This window comes from Pectinophora gossypiella, chromosome 26, assembly GCF_024362695.1.
Source record: "Pectinophora gossypiella chromosome 26, ilPecGoss1.1, whole genome shotgun sequence".
Lineage (NCBI taxonomy): Eukaryota > Metazoa > Arthropoda > Insecta > Lepidoptera > Gelechiidae > Pectinophora > Pectinophora gossypiella.
In genome coordinates, this window is record NC_065429.1 from 1,249,238 (window position 1) to 1,267,500 (window position 18,263).

The 18,263-nt window shown below is 42.4% G+C and overlaps 1 protein-coding gene across 1 annotated transcript in view; it reads left to right on the forward strand.

Moving 5' to 3' along the window:
- The first annotated feature begins 634 nt into the window (after positions 1-634).
- LOC126378285 (zinc finger protein 91-like) overlaps positions 635-18,263 on the forward strand; it is a 27,264-nt gene continuing 9,635 nt past the window's right edge. The window contains exons 1-20 of the mRNA XM_050026478.1: positions 635-720; positions 2,570-2,682; positions 2,971-4,320; positions 4,653-4,762; positions 5,805-5,921; positions 6,364-6,456; positions 6,844-6,905; positions 7,302-7,427; positions 7,546-7,592; positions 8,320-8,440; positions 8,992-9,054; positions 9,239-9,345; positions 9,927-10,103; positions 11,027-11,147; positions 11,630-11,785; positions 13,754-13,877; positions 14,470-14,614; positions 15,706-15,813; positions 16,983-17,136; positions 17,621-17,736. Coding sequence (XP_049882435.1) covers positions 2,573-2,682; positions 2,971-4,320; positions 4,653-4,762; positions 5,805-5,921; positions 6,364-6,456; positions 6,844-6,905; positions 7,302-7,427; positions 7,546-7,592; positions 8,320-8,440; positions 8,992-9,054; positions 9,239-9,345; positions 9,927-10,103; positions 11,027-11,147; positions 11,630-11,785; positions 13,754-13,877; positions 14,470-14,614; positions 15,706-15,813; positions 16,983-17,136; positions 17,621-17,736 — 3,407 coding nt within the window. The 5' untranslated portion in view covers positions 635-720; positions 2,570-2,572. The remainder of the gene's footprint in view (positions 721-2,569; positions 2,683-2,970; positions 4,321-4,652; positions 4,763-5,804; positions 5,922-6,363; positions 6,457-6,843; positions 6,906-7,301; positions 7,428-7,545; positions 7,593-8,319; positions 8,441-8,991; positions 9,055-9,238; positions 9,346-9,926; positions 10,104-11,026; positions 11,148-11,629; positions 11,786-13,753; positions 13,878-14,469; positions 14,615-15,705; positions 15,814-16,982; positions 17,137-17,620; positions 17,737-18,263) is intronic.

An 18,263-nucleotide genomic window follows, 5' to 3' on the forward strand; every position in this document is an offset into this window, starting at 1 on the left:
TTTTTGATAACAGTCAAGATCATTCTATTAGGGTGAACAGTGATACCAATTTTGCCCTTAGACTTATATGACAAATGACAAATTTAATAACAACAAAATTTTATAAAATATTATAACCATTTCAAAATAATATTATATTCGCAAATAAATGTAATAATATATTCTCGAGTCGATTAAAGATAATCAATTGAAAACTACAACACTTACAGCACTATTGATTGATTTGTAAGCAACTTCCGGTTATGGCTATACTTTTGTATACATTGCTTGTTTTGGCGATTCAAATTCATAAAAGTTCAAAGAAAATTAGCAATGTAACAAATACTATATACGTCCATTTAGGATTTGACGTCCAAAATTTTAGATTGTCTATGCTGACAAAATGATAATTGGACGAAGACAAATAATTAAACAAAAGAAATGGCTCCGGCCTTCGAAAACAATTTATTGAAGACAAAGAAAACAAATTCAAGAAATAATACACGAAGAAAAACTTCATCCGACCAGGCTGTATGGCTATGTCCCTTTGCCTGCTCCTTCTCGGGGCAAATTTAACAAAAAAAAAAAAAAAAAAAAAAAAAAAAATGTCTATGCTGAAATAGAATGTTTTTATTTTGAATTGACAAATGGCTATGAAATTGAAAGTTCAATTGTTTTTTGCAAAAGAAGTGCCAGTTGTTCAACGAATTGGCGAATTTTCTTGCTGAAAATCTATATTTGGTAAGTTTTTCCTGTTTTATTGTGGAAATTGTTATTGTGTCGATATTCTCGTGAACAACATTTTGTGAAATTATTTTCCGATTAGAATTTTGTCACTGGCCGCTTCGTATACCAGCCAGTGTCGCCTGACAAAGTTAGCATTGAATTTTTTCCGGCTTTGTTTTTTACTTTTTGATGTTGTTTGGCTGGAAAATATTGCGAAAAAATAAAATAATAACAGCCAATTTCTACTTTGCGAAAACTTTTCTTTGCGTGCTAAACTTTTATCGCGATGCTTTACGTATTTTTAAATCTTTTCGGGAATTCGAGTTTGATAATTTGCTTTCATTATACAAATATTTATCTGAAGCATTTTACTATTTGTTTTCATTCTTCTAAACTTTACATTGGCACTTTCAATGTTTTAAAAAAATCTTCCTATTTTCAGTACCTTCAAACCCTAACTTAGAATTTTGTATGCCTCACTCATTAGTATAATAGGTACTTAGATTCAAAACCAACTCTTATTATATTATAATTTCTTAAATGACAACTTTAAACAGTCTTCTCTATTGTGCCTTGACTTATTACACGCATAATGGGCTATCTGTGTGTCTGAATGCGGAAAGCACTACCATACCATACCATGTACCTTGCCTTTAGGTACCTACATGTTAGCAATCAAAGTAAACGAGGGACCTTCCAGGCTCATCATCATCATCATCATCATCAATTTAAGAGCCACGCTCTTGTCGGTGTAGCATTTTCCATTCCAGTCTATCAATGGCCAATTCCTTGACTTCCCTATAAGACACGACGTTAACCTTTTCTTTAATCTGTTCCATGTAAGCTCTTCTTGGTCTTCCCCTTCCTCTCTTTCCTTCTAGCTTTCCTTCTATGATGTTTTTAATAAATTTGTCGTGTCTTATTAGGTGTCCAATCATCTTGCCTCTTCTTTCCTCAAAAATTCTCAGTATTTATCTCTTTCCTTCCAGGCTACAGTCCCCAAAAACAATATAGTTAGGGCGGTACAGATTTAACGTGTTAATTACCGATGTCCTCATTAAATAATTATTCAAAAATCTAATGGCAGAGACATCACACCATCACTCTTTTAAGAGTCACGCTCTTGACGGTGTAGCATGATTGCTACTTTTTAGGGAAAAAATAGGGCAGTGGTTTCCCTCTTGCCTTCCGCCACGCAGTACTCTGTCTGACGTAAGACAGAGACATGGCAGAGACATGTATAAAAAAATTATTGCTTGATATTTGGATCAGATTATGTACAGAATTATGTTGCTACCGTGTTGCTTCTTTTTATTTTGATCAGAATAATATTTTTCTGCTGGTATTCCACCTCACAACCCACACGATAAGACGAAGATCAGAATAATAATGGTTGGAAGAAGTATTGTGCCAGGGTGTAATAAGAAGTGGCTGTTGCAGTTTCTTGTCCTTTCTTCTCCTCAGCCATAACACCTTGTGAAATGACGTAAATTCAAAAATGTTACATTGACCTTCAACAAGTTTATCCATGATAATTACGTTGAATAAATGATTCTGATTTCTGATTTCTGATTTCAAGGGTCATCATTATTACCCTTTATACCCAAAACAACGATAAATATGCATAATGTCTGTTATCCATGAACTTAGGAGGTAAGGTAAGGAAAAGCAGGATAATGCTAGGGAGATGAAGACCCAGAGGGGGTGAGGTTGGCGGGGTTGGCGGAATTGGTGCTGGGCGTGGAGTTACCATTGTAACATAGTATTCTATTCTTTCTTCCGTAACTGTGAAAAAACCATTGTCTGTCACACAATTTATCAGCTGGTGATGAAAAAAAAATTGTAGTAACTGTTTCTTCTATAGGTAATGATGACGGAACCGCCGCTAGTTCTTTGCATGGAGAATGTGAATGGTGAAGAGGTGTCCCTGCAGATAGAGCCAGGAGACGACTTCCACACCTTCCTGCTCAAAGCCAAGTGAGTTCATAAATTAAGAGGTCTTCTATCAACCCTGGTGTCAAGGTTATTATTGAGCCGCCAAAGGCCCCTGACATGGCTCATGTAACGGCTACTTACTTACATCAGTAAGTAGTATTGGGACCAACGTCTTAACGTGCGTTCCAAAGCACGGAGGCCTTTGGCGGCTCAATAGTAACGCTGACACCAGCGTCGATCAGGTTGGTACTCCATCACAACCCACACGATAGAAGAAGAAGAAGACTAGTAAATACAAATACACAATAGTTTCACATCCTTACCTTACAGATCTCTGCTAGGCTACGATGTGGACATCAACTCCATAACTCGCAACCACCCTGTAACTCTAAGTGACAATGTTTACAAATTCCTTCTCAACACTGAACAAAGTCTCACTAACGACCTGAACGAGCCCATACTTCCAACAGTCAACGCTGAGGACTTGTATATCCTCGATGACGGCACCCAAATACGCGCATCGCAGATACATTTTGACAATGAAGATCCCCCAGTAGACCTGACGGCAGAAAGGATACCTTTCATCAAATACAATGATGTTATCGACGATTCTGAACGCATCGAAGACTGCATTGAAGTTGAGAATAAGATCTACAACATTGTTGAAAGTCCTGTGAGGTTTAACAAAGACAATGGAAGCAGCTTCGTGATACCTTTCAAACTTGTCAGCAATAACACTTCTGGGTTCGAAGCACAGTTCACTAAGTTCCTGGAGACTAACACGAAGACTTACGCGACGCTGAACCCTGTCGTTAACCGTAACAAGTCTCCTAGAAGCTTAATCCGTGACAACTATAAAAATTACGATGACAACTTCCAAAGTCACAGAAGGAATGACGAATTCACTCATTACACTCGCGAAGAAATCCTTAACATGTTCAAAGATTCTCCTGTCGCTTCGTTGCCGTACGATAACCAGGGTTTTACGGAGAAACGGAGACATGTGCGGAAATCCGATCCTTCGAGACTCGTCCACAAGAACTGGACGAAACCAATATCCTATGTCGATGTTGACGGGGTTTTAATAGCTGAATCCGAGAGCCAGAACTGTTTTATATGCGATAAATACGTTGATAATAACTTGGATAAACTTTACCTCTTTGACAACGAAGACCAGAGACTTCACAGATCGTCTCCCCAGAAGAAACTGTCGACGCAGTTGAAAATAATCTGTGAACAATGTTTGGAAGAAAATTTCAAGCCGTGTCGAATGAAAAGCCCAAATCAGTCTCTGAACCCTGACGAATACCTGGTCATAAAGAACAACCAGCAATACATATTCCAGAAAATAAACTCGCTAAACTTCAACGTTTATAAGAAATTCTCGAACAACAAAATGGAGTCGAGTTTCTACAAGAAGGACGAGAAATCGGAGTTTGTGAAGGTAGAGATTGGGTCTGATGGTGAAATAGTCGCGCAGCCGTTGCAAAAGGATGATGGTGAAGTGATCGTCGTGAAAGATGAAAGGAAGGATAGTTCCAGCGATGTGGAGATTATAGAGAATGGTCCCGAGATCGATGATAACATATTGGACAATTTGGAGGAGGCTGATGATGATGTTAAGGAGTTCCTTGGCAAATACCAATGCGACAGTGATGAGTTAAAAGAGTTGAAATGCAGGTAAATATTGCATAATAATAATTATCACTTTGTAAGACTGTTCTTTGTTTGGTAAGGACTTTTCAGGCTTGAATCACCTGATTGTTCAAAAAAGTAAGATGATTCCGTGCTTCGGAGGTCACGTTAAGCCGTTGGTCCCGGCTATTAGCCGTAAAAACACCTCCACCGATCCGCATTGGAGCAGCGTGGTGGAGTATGCTCCATACCCCCTCCGGTTGATTGAGTGGACGCCTGTGTCCAGCAGTGGGACATATATAGGCTGTTTATGTTATGTTATGTTTTTTATGTCCATCAAGGGTAGATTGTTTATTGTAAGAAACAAAAATTTTCAGATTTTGCGAGAAGGTATTCTCCGAAGTATCAGAGGTGATGGATCACGGAGAAACTCATAAGCACGTGTTGGACGATGGCGAGGTGTTTCCGTGTCCTCTGTGTGATTATGGTGAGTGTTCTCGGGTCTTGTGAGATCAGCGACCGACCTCACCAACCCTGGTGTCAGGGTTAGGAGCCGCCAAAGCCCCTGACATGGCTCGTGTAACGACTAAGTACTTACAGTAAGTAGTAGCCGGGACTAATGGCTTCACGTGCCATTCGAAGCTCGTATATATTACTTTCGCACAAGCCTGTAATGTCTTAACCAAATTAGACTGAGACCTGCCGCACCGAGATTCGAACCCAGGACCTCTAGGTCGAAAGCCGAACGCTCAACCACTGAACCACATAAACAGCCAACATACGTCTCACTGCTGGGTACAGGCGTCCCCTCAATCAACCGGACGGGTGTGGACCACGCTGCTCCACTGCGGGTTGTTGAGTGTTACATAACATAAATTAACAGCCTATACCACGCACTGCTAGACATAGGCATATAACCATATAGGTTTTATTACACAGATATGCAGCGGGAACATTGATGATATGCACAAAACGAGCATAATAATTTATTATATTAGGCAATGATTATTATATTCCATGAAAATGACACAAGGCATGTTAAGCCGTTGGTCCCGGTTACTACTTACTGATGTAATTACATAGTCGTTACATGAGTCGTGTCAGTGGCCTTTGGCGGCTCAATAGTAACCCTGACACCAGGGTTGATGAGGTTGGTACTCCACCTCACAACCCACACAGAAGACGAAGATTATATTCCATAGCGAGTGTCTCACGGGTAAATAACGCCGTGGAGTGACATTGCTCCACTGCAATTTGGTGGAGAAAACACACACTTGATGGATCCCTTCATGAAAATGAACATAATATGCATTTATTCAAATTGAATAATATCTTTATTCAGTAGGTAGCATAGTTACGCTTTGAATCGTCATTGTTTACATAACGAACGTCTCATCTGCCTAAAACTACTGAATTTCAAAACCTTGAATGGCCTGGGAAAAGAAGCTGCAAGAAAAACCTCGGTACAGGGCCCTAGACGCACAAAAGAATATAAAATATTGTTATGCAATGTAGGCAATTATGTTTAGGGTACGCGAACTTCAAATGGCTGAAGGGCCATCTAAAAGCAGCACACTGCAAGGATAGCCAAGTCAAGACCGAGGATAAAGAAGAGACTGATAAACCTGCAGATGAAGACAAGAAAGGTAATTCAAATTCAAAAGTATCTTTATTCAGTAGGTAACATACACACTTTGAATCGTCAATTTTTACATAACGAACGTCTCATCCGCCTAAAACTACTGCAGCTTCTCACAACCTGTATAGCCGGGGGAAAGAAGCTGCAAGAAAAACCTCGGCCGACGGAAGGGGCAAGTCACAGGGGCTGTAACCTGACAGAGGGCAGCAGAACTGTCAGTACTATTCAGAGGCGAAGGACAGGAGTCCTAGTACGGCTTTGAAACTACTCTGGGCGCCATGACACTCGCGTCAGACAGAGTACTGCGGGACGCAAGGCAAGTGGGAAACCACTGCCCTATTTTTCCCTAAAAAAGTAGCATGGAGAATGCTACACCGACAAGAGCGTGGCTCTTAAATAGATGTTGATGACTCTCCCAATTTGAAGTTTATATATATTGTTTTTTTTAGATACAGAGACAGGATCCCCCAAGGACAAATCATCACCGATCGCAAGTCGCACCCGTAGTGCAGTGAAGAACGTTAATGGTGAAGAGGCGAAAGGTAAATTATTTACTTAGGAGGAAGGTAATGTTTTTCGCGTGTATGTTTTTGTAAATATATTGTATATACATATATTGTTTTAAGTTTACGCGGTTATTATCAGGATTAAAACACGTAATGACAGGTTGTTACCGCGTTTAAATCAGGGATATGAGACTCCCGATATTTTGACGGTTGCAAGTGCCATGATCATGTGCCAAAATTTCAAAGAATGCGTATAACCAGGGTGCTTTCAAGGCCAGAGTGAACGGGCACCTTCTGGGTGAGCTTGCTCCATCTTAGGCCTAGTCAATGCCTTCGGGCAAGTCTGGGGCCAAGAGAAAACCCATCAAAGGTACAAAAAATCCTTTCTTTTTCCTTTCCTAACCCTCTATTCCTTCCCTGCAGAACCTCCAGAAAAATCCGAAAAACCTGAGGACACCCAACAGTCTTCCATTCAGTCTGAATCGGTTAGTAGTCTACTTATCTACGTTCTTCTATTGTGTGGATTGTAAGATGACCAACTTCGTCAACCCTGGTGTCAGGGTCACTACTGAGCCACCAAAGGCCCCTGTACTAGGCGGCACTGTTGAGTGTTCCTAAATTTTGATAGTTCTCCATACTGTCCAGCTAAAATTCGTGATAAAATGCTATACAATGTTTGTAGGCTGTTTATGTTAACATCAGGGCTTCGTGATAAAGACAGAGGTAAAGCAATATGTATAGAACGTATTATTACTTATTCTATGGTACAGAACGGAAACTCCCCACTCCCCACCAGCGGTCAGACGTCACACACACAGATGCGCGTGTACGATAACGTCAATGTGTAGTGTCTGTGTAAAACGATATGTTGTTATCATCAGGGCTTCGTGATAAAGACAGAAGTGAAGCAAGAGTGCCTGGACAGCAGTGATGATGAAATCTGGATTGTGCAGACGGCGGACGATGAAGCTGATAAACAGTTGAAGATACTCCTCGATGCAGCTAAGGTAAAGATTTACAAGGTTGTGCTGGGCATTTCATCAGGGCGTAACTTCTTTGGGGGGTCTCTTGTATGGAGTGTTAGCCAACATTTCCACAGCTGATGATATTAAAACTTCTTTGCAGAATGACAAAGATGATGGCCGTAAAAAATATCGGTGTGACAGTTGCAGGTAATATTTTGTGGTACCTAGAGGATAAAAACTGGAAGCTCAAACACTAGATGCTATATTAGTACTCAATATTCTAGATAGATGAATTGATCGATAATTTTATCGCGTTGCGCATGTTAGCCCTGTTGGTTTGATGAGATCGGTAATCCACCTCACAACCTACGGTAATCCACCTCACAACCTACGGTAATCCACCTCACAACCTACGGTAATCCACCTCACAACCTACGGTAATCCACCTCACAACCTACGGTAATCCACCTCACAACCTACGGTAATCCACCTCACAACCTACGGTAATCCACCTCACAACCTACGGTAATCCACCTCACAACCTACGGTAATCCACCTCACAACCTACGCTAATCCAACTCACAACCTACGGTAATCCACCTCACAACCTACGGTAATCCACCTCACAACTTACGGTAATCCACCTCACAACCTACGCTAATCCAACTCACAACCTACGGTAATCCACCTCACAACCTACGGTAATCCACCTCAAAACTTACGGTAATCCACCTCACAACCTACGGTAATCCACCTCACAACCTACGGTAATCCACCTCACAACCTACGGTTATCCACCTCAAAACTTACGGTAATCCACCTCACAACCTACGGTAATCCACCTCACAACCTACGATAATCCACCTCACAACCTACGGTAATCCACCTCGCAACCTACACGGTAGAAGATGAGATGTTTCGATGTGATTTCCAGCCAAGTCTTTATATCCTCGGAGAGTCTCTCGGTACATAAGTGCCGCCGGCGCGGCCGGAAGCGGAAACCGAGCAAGGATGAGAGCGTCATCTGTGTGCCAACTAAAGAAGACTTTATTAAGGTTACCTTAATTGCCCTTTATATAATTAGGGTTGGGCTCACGATCTAGAGGTCCGGGTTCGATTCCCGGTGGGGACAAATCACAAAAATCACTTCGATATCCCTAGTTTGGTTAGGACATTACAGGCTGATCACCTGATGTCCGAAAAATAAGACGATCCGTGCTTCGGGCACATTAAGCCGTTGGTCCCGGTTATTACTTGCTGATGTAAGTACGTAGTCGTTACGTGAGTCATGTCAGGGGCCTATATGGTGGCTCAGTTGTAACCCTGACACCAAGGTTGATGGGGTTGGTAATGCACCTTATAATCCACACGATAGAAGAATGTGACGTATTTAAACTCCCTGATTATCCAAAAACGCTAAGCCGTTGGTCCCGGGCTACTAGCCCAAACACCTCCACCAACCCGCAGTGGAGCAGCGTGGTGGAGTATGCTCCATACCCCCTCCGGTTGATTGAGGGGAGGCCTGTGCCCAGCAGTGGGACGTGTATAGGCTGTTTTTGTTTTTGACTCCCAGAATTGTCGTAATCTGGATTTATTATACTTGCAGAGGGCTCAGGGAAGATTAAGAAATGTTGATGTAGATTCTGGAGATAATGATTTACTTATTGTGGTGAGTTTTATCTTCTGTTTTCTTATTTAGCTGACTTTTGTGACTTTTGTAAGTGATTTTACTTGAAGCAACTAGCCAAGTGTTCTTCCGACTGGGCTATCACGGCTCCTGGGCTCAGGTTTATAACAAGACAGCTTAATAATGTATTTTCTTTCGCCTATCTTGCAACGTTCACAATATCCAGAGGCCTCGAAAGAGAAAGAACAAGGAACCTACCTCGGACCCGCAGATTGTGACCTGTCATGACTGCAACGAATCATTCACCTCCAAAGTGAGGCTCAAGTTTCATATGTAAGTACAACATAGTCTCAGTTTCATTAAAATATATTATATACAGGGTGTTAGTGACATCGTAACGAATACTCAGGAGGATTCAGACCATGACTCTGAGTTAATAAGTAGCAAAGGTATAGAATTGAAAATAATTTCATAAAACACAAAAAATCATGATATTTGCGACGGAAAACTTCACTTGATATTAACTCTGAATCATGGCCTAAATCATCCTCCTCGGTCCCAGGTTCGAATCCCCGTGGGGGACATATCACAAAAATCACAAGTGATCTCTAGTTTGGTCATGACGTTACAGTTTGATCACCTGATTGTAAGTAAGATGGTTCTTACTTCGAAATTAAGCTCGAAAGGCATATTAAGCCGCCTTAAATTAAGTCGCCTTCCGAAGCACGGATCACCGTGCGACTTAATTTCGGAAATTATGGTGGCCTGTAATATCCTATCCGAAGTTTCCATTGGGCGAACTGTGACCTCCAGATAGTGAGCCGAACGCTCAACTACAGGACCATGGAGGACATACATTTTTAACCCTTTACAAAACCAGACGGGATTTTTCAACAAATCGTATTTGTTTTTAGGCAATTCCACGACACGACAAGCATGCTCAGCCCAACAGGGGAATACACTTGTCCGGAATGCGAGAACACCACTTTCCCGACTGAGACGGCTCTGTTCGACCACGTGCACTTCCAACACCACAAGCAACGCCGCTGGCAGTGCCCCGTCGCTGGCTGCGGGAAGACATTCTATCTCAGGTGGGTGCTATGCTATCTCAGGGTGATGCCTCACTTCGGTACTCTCTCAGGTGGATGCTTTCGGGTGAGTGTTCTCAGGTAGATGCTGTCTGAGGTAGGTGCCGTCTCAGGTTGGTGCTAAGGACTGAGACGGCGCTGTTTGATCACCAGCACTTCCAACACCACAAGCAATGCCGCTGGCAGTGCCCTGTCGCTGGCTGTGGAAAGACATTACATCTCAGGTGGGTCCTATCTTCAAGGTCATGCCTCAGGTGAGTGATTTGTTAGGTTGTCTCAGGCGGATGGTGCTTCGGGGGGGTGTTCTCAGGCGGTGGCTCTCAAGTAGGTGTTCTTAGGTGGGTGCTGTCTCAGGCAAGTGATTTCTTAGGCGAATGCCGTCTCAGGCCGGTGCTGACTCAGGTTGGTACCGTCTCAGGTAAGTGCAATCTCAGGCGGATGCTGTCTCAGGTGGGTGCTCTCATGTGGATGCTACCTCAGAAGGGTATTTTTGCTTTATTCTTAGTTCATATTGTATCAAGCATAGAAATATTTAAAGTTTGACTTGTGCTTTCTGGGACAATGTTGTTTAAAATAAAATTGTATCCGGAATTGTATAATACTCTAACAACAATAAAATAACATAGTATCACGCCTATATCCCTAAAAGGTTAGGCAGGGCTATATAGAATATAGATCCACCCACTCGCCAGAGGCTAAGACTTTAAGTCAAACGTAGTTACTAGAATTAAGCAGCTTTATGATATTTTTTATCTTTTTAATTTTTTTTGGCTATTAGCCGTAAAAACACCAACCCGCATTGGAGTAGCGTGGTGGAGTATGCTCCATACCCCCTCCGGTTGATTGAGGGGAGGCCTGTGCCCAGCAGTGGGATGTATACAGGCTGTTTATGTTATGTATGATAATTAATGTTGTTGTCATGTTAGAGCGACCCTGACGAAGCACAGCCGCACCCACACTGACACGCGGCGCTATGTGTGTGGCACTTGCGGTAAGCGGTTCCTGGACAAGCAGACGTTGGACGAACACGGCGTCACGCATCTTCAGGTAATCTTCTATCGTGTGGGTTGTAACGACCTCCGTGGTCCAGTGGTTAAGCGTTGGGCTCACGATCCGGAGGTCCTGGGTTCGATTCGATAGAAGAAGAAGTGTGGGTTGTGAGGTGGATTACCAACCTTATCGACCCTGGTGTCAGGGTTATTATTGAGCAGCCAAAAGCGCCTGACATGGCTCATGTAACGACTACTTACTTACATCAGTAAGTAGTAACCGGGACCAACGGCTTAACGTGCCTTCCGAAGCACGGATCATCTTACTTTCGGACAATCTGGTGCCAGTAATGTCCTAACCAAACTAGGGATCACAAAGTATTTTTTGTCGTATGTCCCCACCGGGATTTGAACCCGGGACCACCGGATCGTGAGCATAACACTCAACCACTCAATAATAACCCTGACACCAGGGTTGATGAGGTTGGTAATTCTCCTTACAAGCCACACGATAGAAGATGGTGATACCCCCCTCCCCAGATCAAGCCGTTCCAATGCCACATCTGCCTGAAGCAACTGACGCGGCGCTCGCGGCTGCGCATGCACCTGCGCGCGCACGAGGAGGAGCTGTGTCCGCGGCTCGTGCTCGTCTGCGCCGTCTGCGAGCGGGCCTTCCGGGACCCGCAGCACGTGCAGGTGACACCAGCACCCTCACATTACCACACTAATATTATACAACATAGCTTTTGCCCGCGACTTCGTCCGTGTGGCGTGTTATAAAAGAGAGATCTTTGTGTGTGTGGGAGTGCATATCAAATTTCAAGCATCTAACTTATGCAGTTAAGATTTTTTCATACAAAAGGACTTTCTCGCTAATTCCCGTTCCCGTGGGAATACCGGGAATTCGTTTCTTAGTGCACCTCTACGGTAACTAAGCTACGTCCCTTCCAAATTTCAAGTGCCTAGGTTTAGGCTGTGCGTTGATATGTCAGTCAGTCAGTTTCTCCTTTTATATATTTAGATAATATAGCATAGCATAACATAGCATGACATAGCATAACATGGCATAACATGGCATAACATAACATAACATGGCATAACACAGTATAACATAGCATAACACAGCATAACAACATAATGGTATGCTTCGAGGATACCCCAGAAGCCGTAGACAAAGGTGTATAATATATACAGCCACTCCTTGCTAGCTATGTTTAGGCTAGTTTCCAACTACTTTGTTGACTAGTAGTAGTTGGAAACTACCCTATTAAGACATTGTTTTAGGTTTACGCGGTTATTATCATAATTAAAACACACAATAACGGGTTCTTACCGCGTTTAAATCAAGGATATTTCGACACTGTCCACACTACTGGATCTACCTACTCCACTCAAATCTCATCAGTCATCCCGTGATCATGGCACTTGCAACAGTGTCGAAATATCGGGAGTCTTATACATACATACATAAACTCACGCCTATTTCCCACCGGGGTAAGCAGAGATTATAGAATTCCATTTGCTTCGATCCTGACACACTTCTCTTGCTTCCTCCACATTCATCAATCGCTTCATACACGCACGCCGGTTCAGAGTAGATCGTTTTGAACCTTTTCTAAGGACATCTCCAATTTGATCATCGTAAGTCCTTCTCGGTCTCATCTCTGATTTAAACGCTGTAAGAACCCGTTATTATGTGTTTTAATTACCCTATTAAGTCAGTTCAGTTGTTTAGAGTGTATGGGATATACCTAATAGTCTACCTAACGGTCACATCTCTAGCGCAGGCAAACCAACGCGTCTCAATGTTTGGATCTTGTAATTTAATATAATATCCTAAGTAATACAGTTCATTCAATTATTTGTGTGGGGTTTTATTACAATTACCAGTGTTTCCAGTGCGTAGACCGGATGAAGAATAATAGAATTGCAAAAGCGGTATATAAAGCGAAAGTTGTTAGTAGGGCTGGCAGAGGAAGACCGAGAAGGACTTACGATGACCAAATTGGAGATGTCCTTAGAAAAGGTTTAATACGATCTACTCTGAACCGGCGTGCGTGTATGAAGCGATTGATGAATGTGGAGGAAGCAAGAGAAGTGTGTCAGGATCGAAGCAAATGGAATTCTATAGTCTCTGCTTACCCCGGTGGGAAATAGGCGTGAGTTTATTTATGTGTATGACCAGTGCCAATACCTACCTGCGTCACCAATACCTGCGTTACAGGGATGTCTTGAAACGTCATCTGACTGCTATTGGCACGTCTAGTGAATCGTGGGAGAAGCTTACCACTCAGATATCGGACTGGCGATCTGCTGTCGAATCGGGATTAAAAAACTTTGAACGAACCCGCCTTGATGATCTTGACGCCAAACGCCAGATCCGAAAAACTCGACCCCAGCCCTCCTACCACTACACTTATTACTCAAATGGGACTCTCTATTGTGCTTCTTGCAACATAACTTTCAAAACTAAATTTGGTTTTGCTAGTCACGCCCGCGCCCATGCAAGAGCCCAGGCTAACACTAGCTAAGGGTGTCGCCGTCGACGGATACGTCTGGGAGGACATCATCATCATCTTGTACCAGTGCTCCCTACATAGAGCCCGAACCGCTATTCGAACCTGTGGCACTACGTTGGAAGTTTATGCATGTTTATTTTTCCAGGAACATGTAACAAGATCTCCGGAGTGCATCGAGGAGTTTGCCAACGAGCTGAAGGAGGAAGAGGCTGTTACAGTGCAGCTGTCGCCGACCAGCGGGCTTGTCAGGCACACTGTGCAGATCGTTGGTGAGTCTACACCCACTTACGGTCACGAGCATTAATATGTATACACTTTGGTACCATGTCACATTAACTTTTTTGACAAATTGAACTGTAAGTCTCACTAAACGTCAAATATGTTAGTGCGACAGAGTCCTAAAGTGGGTACATTATATTGCTCATGACTGTACGTCATTAATGGGCTAGCAATGGCGGCTTGTCATAAGTGATATATGGTGAGGTTCATTACTACCCCCCCCCCCCCCATCCTATATCACGTGTATTTTTAGTACCTACCAAAATAATTGCACGATACGCCGCTTTTCGGTTCAGTATCGCGCGTTTGCCGAAAAAAAAAATACTCGTGATATATTACTACAGGAGGAGCTCGGTGGCGCAGCGGTCTAGTCCTAAAGTGGGTACATTATATTGCTCATGACTGTACATACATAATATAAACAGCCTATACAGGATGTTAGTGACATCGTAAAACTTTGAGGGATGATTCAGGCTATGATTCTGAGTTGATATCAAGTGGAATGCTTTGTTTTATACAAACAAACAGCAACAGACACAAACAGTGCTTATGCTACGTGCTATGTGTTTGGTGTCCTCTCAGAATCCCCGAAGCTATCGAAGCCGATCCGTCGCGAGGCATACGGCGCGGCGGCCGAAGCCCTGCTGTCGAGGGTGGCCGACGCCGCCAGGCCCATCATCCGCTGCGTCGAGATCGAAAAGGCGTTCAGGTGTGAATACTGCGAGGAGTACGTACCATATTTTATTTGTTTGTTAAAATGCACATAAAATTCTGTCATATTTTTACGACATGCAACACTGACAGATAAATACATTGTTTTAAATTTACGCAGTCATTATCATAATTAAAACACATAATAACGGGTTCTTACCGCGTGTAAAGCAGGGATATGAGACTCCCAATATTTCGACACTGTTGCAAGTGCCATGATCATGGGATGACTGATGACATTGGAAGAGAAGTACGAAGAAGGCAAAAAGAATATGAAGAAGGAAATTATGGATCTACCTACTCCACTAGACTTTTTTTTTAAATACTGTTATACAATCTTCTTCTTCTATCGTGTGGTTTGTGAGGTGGATTACCAACCCCATCAACCCTGATTTCAGGGTTACTATTAACCCGCCAAAGGCCCCTGACATGACTCATGTAACGACTACTATAACTTACATCAGTAAGTAGTAACCGGGCCAACGGCTTAACGTGACTTCCGAAGCACGGATCATCTTTCTTTCGGACAATCAGATGATCAGCCTGTAATGTCCTATAACCAAACTAGGTATCTCAAAGTGATTTTCGTGATGTGTCCCCACCGGGATTGGAAATACGGTTACGGTTTGAGAAATTTATTTCTCCAAAAGAATACAATTCACTTAACTAGAGAAATACAATATACCTTAAATTAAAATTATGTTAGTGAGTAACGGATGGACGCGTAAATGCTATTAGTGGTAAATAATTATTAAGTTTACAATCACTCAGAAAATCACTATGAGACCAACAAAATGTGCTAAAATGAACCCAACATTCTAATATTTTATAATAAAGTTAACAATTTCTAATGTCGGTAGTTCCCAAACTAGCCGGTTACCATAAATTATCTACTGCCTGGGCTGCACAGCAACAGGTTGAATTAAGTATTGAGTTTGACGATAGCAATCGCTATCGCCATATAAATTGATCTATGTAAATTCAGTTAAATCATTCAAAATAAATAAATAAAATCAGACAGTGTTCTTAATATTAAAGAGTTTTTACAACGGGAACATCTCCAGGAATGGCATCTGACTGATCACAGATAATAAATTATTATTTCAGTGTATTCTACTCGGAGAGCGGTTTGAACAACCACCGCGTGATACACAAGGGCGTCAAGAATCCATTCACGTGCCACATCTGTAAAGTTAGCTTCGCCACATATTCCAGGTACTAACATACATTCATTCATTCATTCATTCATTCATTCATTCATAATCATCCATCCATCCATCACCATTTTCGTTTTTCGTTTTGTCCATCGTAACGAAAACTTCGAGGGCTGATTCTGATCATGATTCTGAATTGAAATTTTTTTTTTTTTTTTACTGACGGCCCGATCATCTGCGGTGGCGTCCGGAATAAAAGGACTTCGCTCAGCAGTAGTCGCGGCGTGAGCCACGACGCAAGTGGAAGTGGGTATCAAGTGGAATAATCCGTCGCAAATGTATGGAACTGAAAATTTCCATGAATTTTCTGACAGGAAATTCCAATTGTGAAAATTCAAACAGTGGCTGCAAGTTGTCTTTGATTACTTGTGGCTCTGCCCACCCCATTTGGGATTACGGGCGTGAGTTTATGTATGTATGTGTATGTAAATTCCAATTGATATCAACTCAGAATCATGGTCTGAATCACCCCTCAAAGTGTTCGTTACGATATCACTAACACCCTGAATAAAGGGTGTGTATAACTGTGAACAGGGTGTTAGTGAAAACCACAACCAGGAATCAGCCATAAAAAAACATCCCGGTCACTTCACACAAAACACCTCGTTTTGCATGAAGAGAGTAGTGTCTTCACACGCGTATCTGTGTGTGACGTCTGACGCCATACGATTGAAGGCTAAAGTAAGACCGAGGGGGTGAGGTAAACCTAGCTCAGCCGCTGGTGGGGGGCGGAAAGTTGCCATTCTATATGGAGTATTATTCCTTATTCTATGTTGTTGTCTTAAATTATGTATCAGGTGAGAGCCTTCAGCGCTTCCCATTTGTAGATAAAATAATACATTGTTGTATCTTTACGCGGTTATTATCATAATTAAAACACATAATAACGGGTTCTTACCGCGTTTAAATCAGGGATATGAGACTCCCGATATTTCGACACTGTTGCAAGTGCCATGATCACGGGACGACTGATGAGATTGGATTGGAGTAGGTAGACGCGGTAACAACACGTTATTATATGTTTTAATTAGATAAAATAATGTTAAAATAAAAACTAAATAAAATCTTATATGCTGCAAACCTACAATAAGCATCACGTCCTGACGAATTGAGAACCTCCTCCTCTTTTTGAAGTCGGTTGAAAGAAACCTGCCTAACCCCATCTCCCAGATGCACAACCCACAAGACGACCCACGGGTTCTACAAGCGCTCGCTGGCGGACGCCAAGAAGCGCCTGGACACGGCGACTCCTCAAGCTGGCCCGTCCTGTACCGGCATCCTGGGATATGGAGACTTCCCAGTCGTGAAGCACTTCCTCTGCGAGGTATACTTCTTGTGTGGGTCTGAGGGGGAGTGATGTTTTAACGGCCTCTTTGGTCCAGTGGTTGAGCGTTGGACTCACGATCCGGAGACCCCGGGTTCGATACCCGGTGGGGACATAACACAAAAATCACAAGTGATTTCTAGTTTGGCTAGGACATTGCAGACGGATCACCTGATTGTCCGAAGGACGATGATCCGTGCTTCTGAAGGCACGTTAAGCCGTTGGACCCGGTTACTATTTACTGATGTAAGAGAGTAGCCGTTACATGAACCATTTCAGGGGCCTTTGGCGGCTCAATGATAACCCTGACACCAGGGTTGATGGGGTTGGTAATCCACCTCACAACTCACACGATAAGAAGAAGACCTGTATAGCCGGGGAAAAGAAGCGGCAAGAACCTCGGCCCAAGGCCCTAGACGTTCTTTAAAAAAGAATCAACACAACAAGCTGTTTTTTTCTTTATGTTTTGTATGTGTTGCTCCAGGACTGCGGTCGTTCGTACCTCCACTGGACGTACCTTCAAGTCCATCGTCGTATGAAGCATGCCAACGAGAATTTCTTATACAAATGCAACCAATGTGAACTGTCTTTCCCTAACAGGTAAGAAATAGAAATACTCTTTATTTGCTTTTGAAAAGGGTACATTAATAGATGGATGCTCATAAAAGTCTCTCCTTATCAGCTATCAACAATAGCATGCAAATATTGTTACAGAAACATTTCCAATAATTATCATTTATATAATTTACACCACATTTTTCCAATTCAATATTTTTGGGATAAAAATTCTTTAACGCTATAAAATTTATGGTAAAGAAGCCAGCTATATATATGTTTTTTAAATTTTGAAGTAGGTACTTATTTTATTGCGATTGGTATATTGTTATAAATTATCATACCCATCCAAAGACAATTCCTCTGGTAGCGTTTTGTTTTTGGGACGTTTCTGATAACCAGTCTGTCCATATCTCGCAAGTTACTGGTTTTAACAACATCTTTAACCTGATCATAATACTGACCCTGAAAACATTTCATAAATTTTGCCATTTCGTATAAATACAGGCAGGGTAGTGGAAGGATCCCCAAACCCGTCTGTTCCCACCTATCTTCTAAACCGCCTGTCAGAA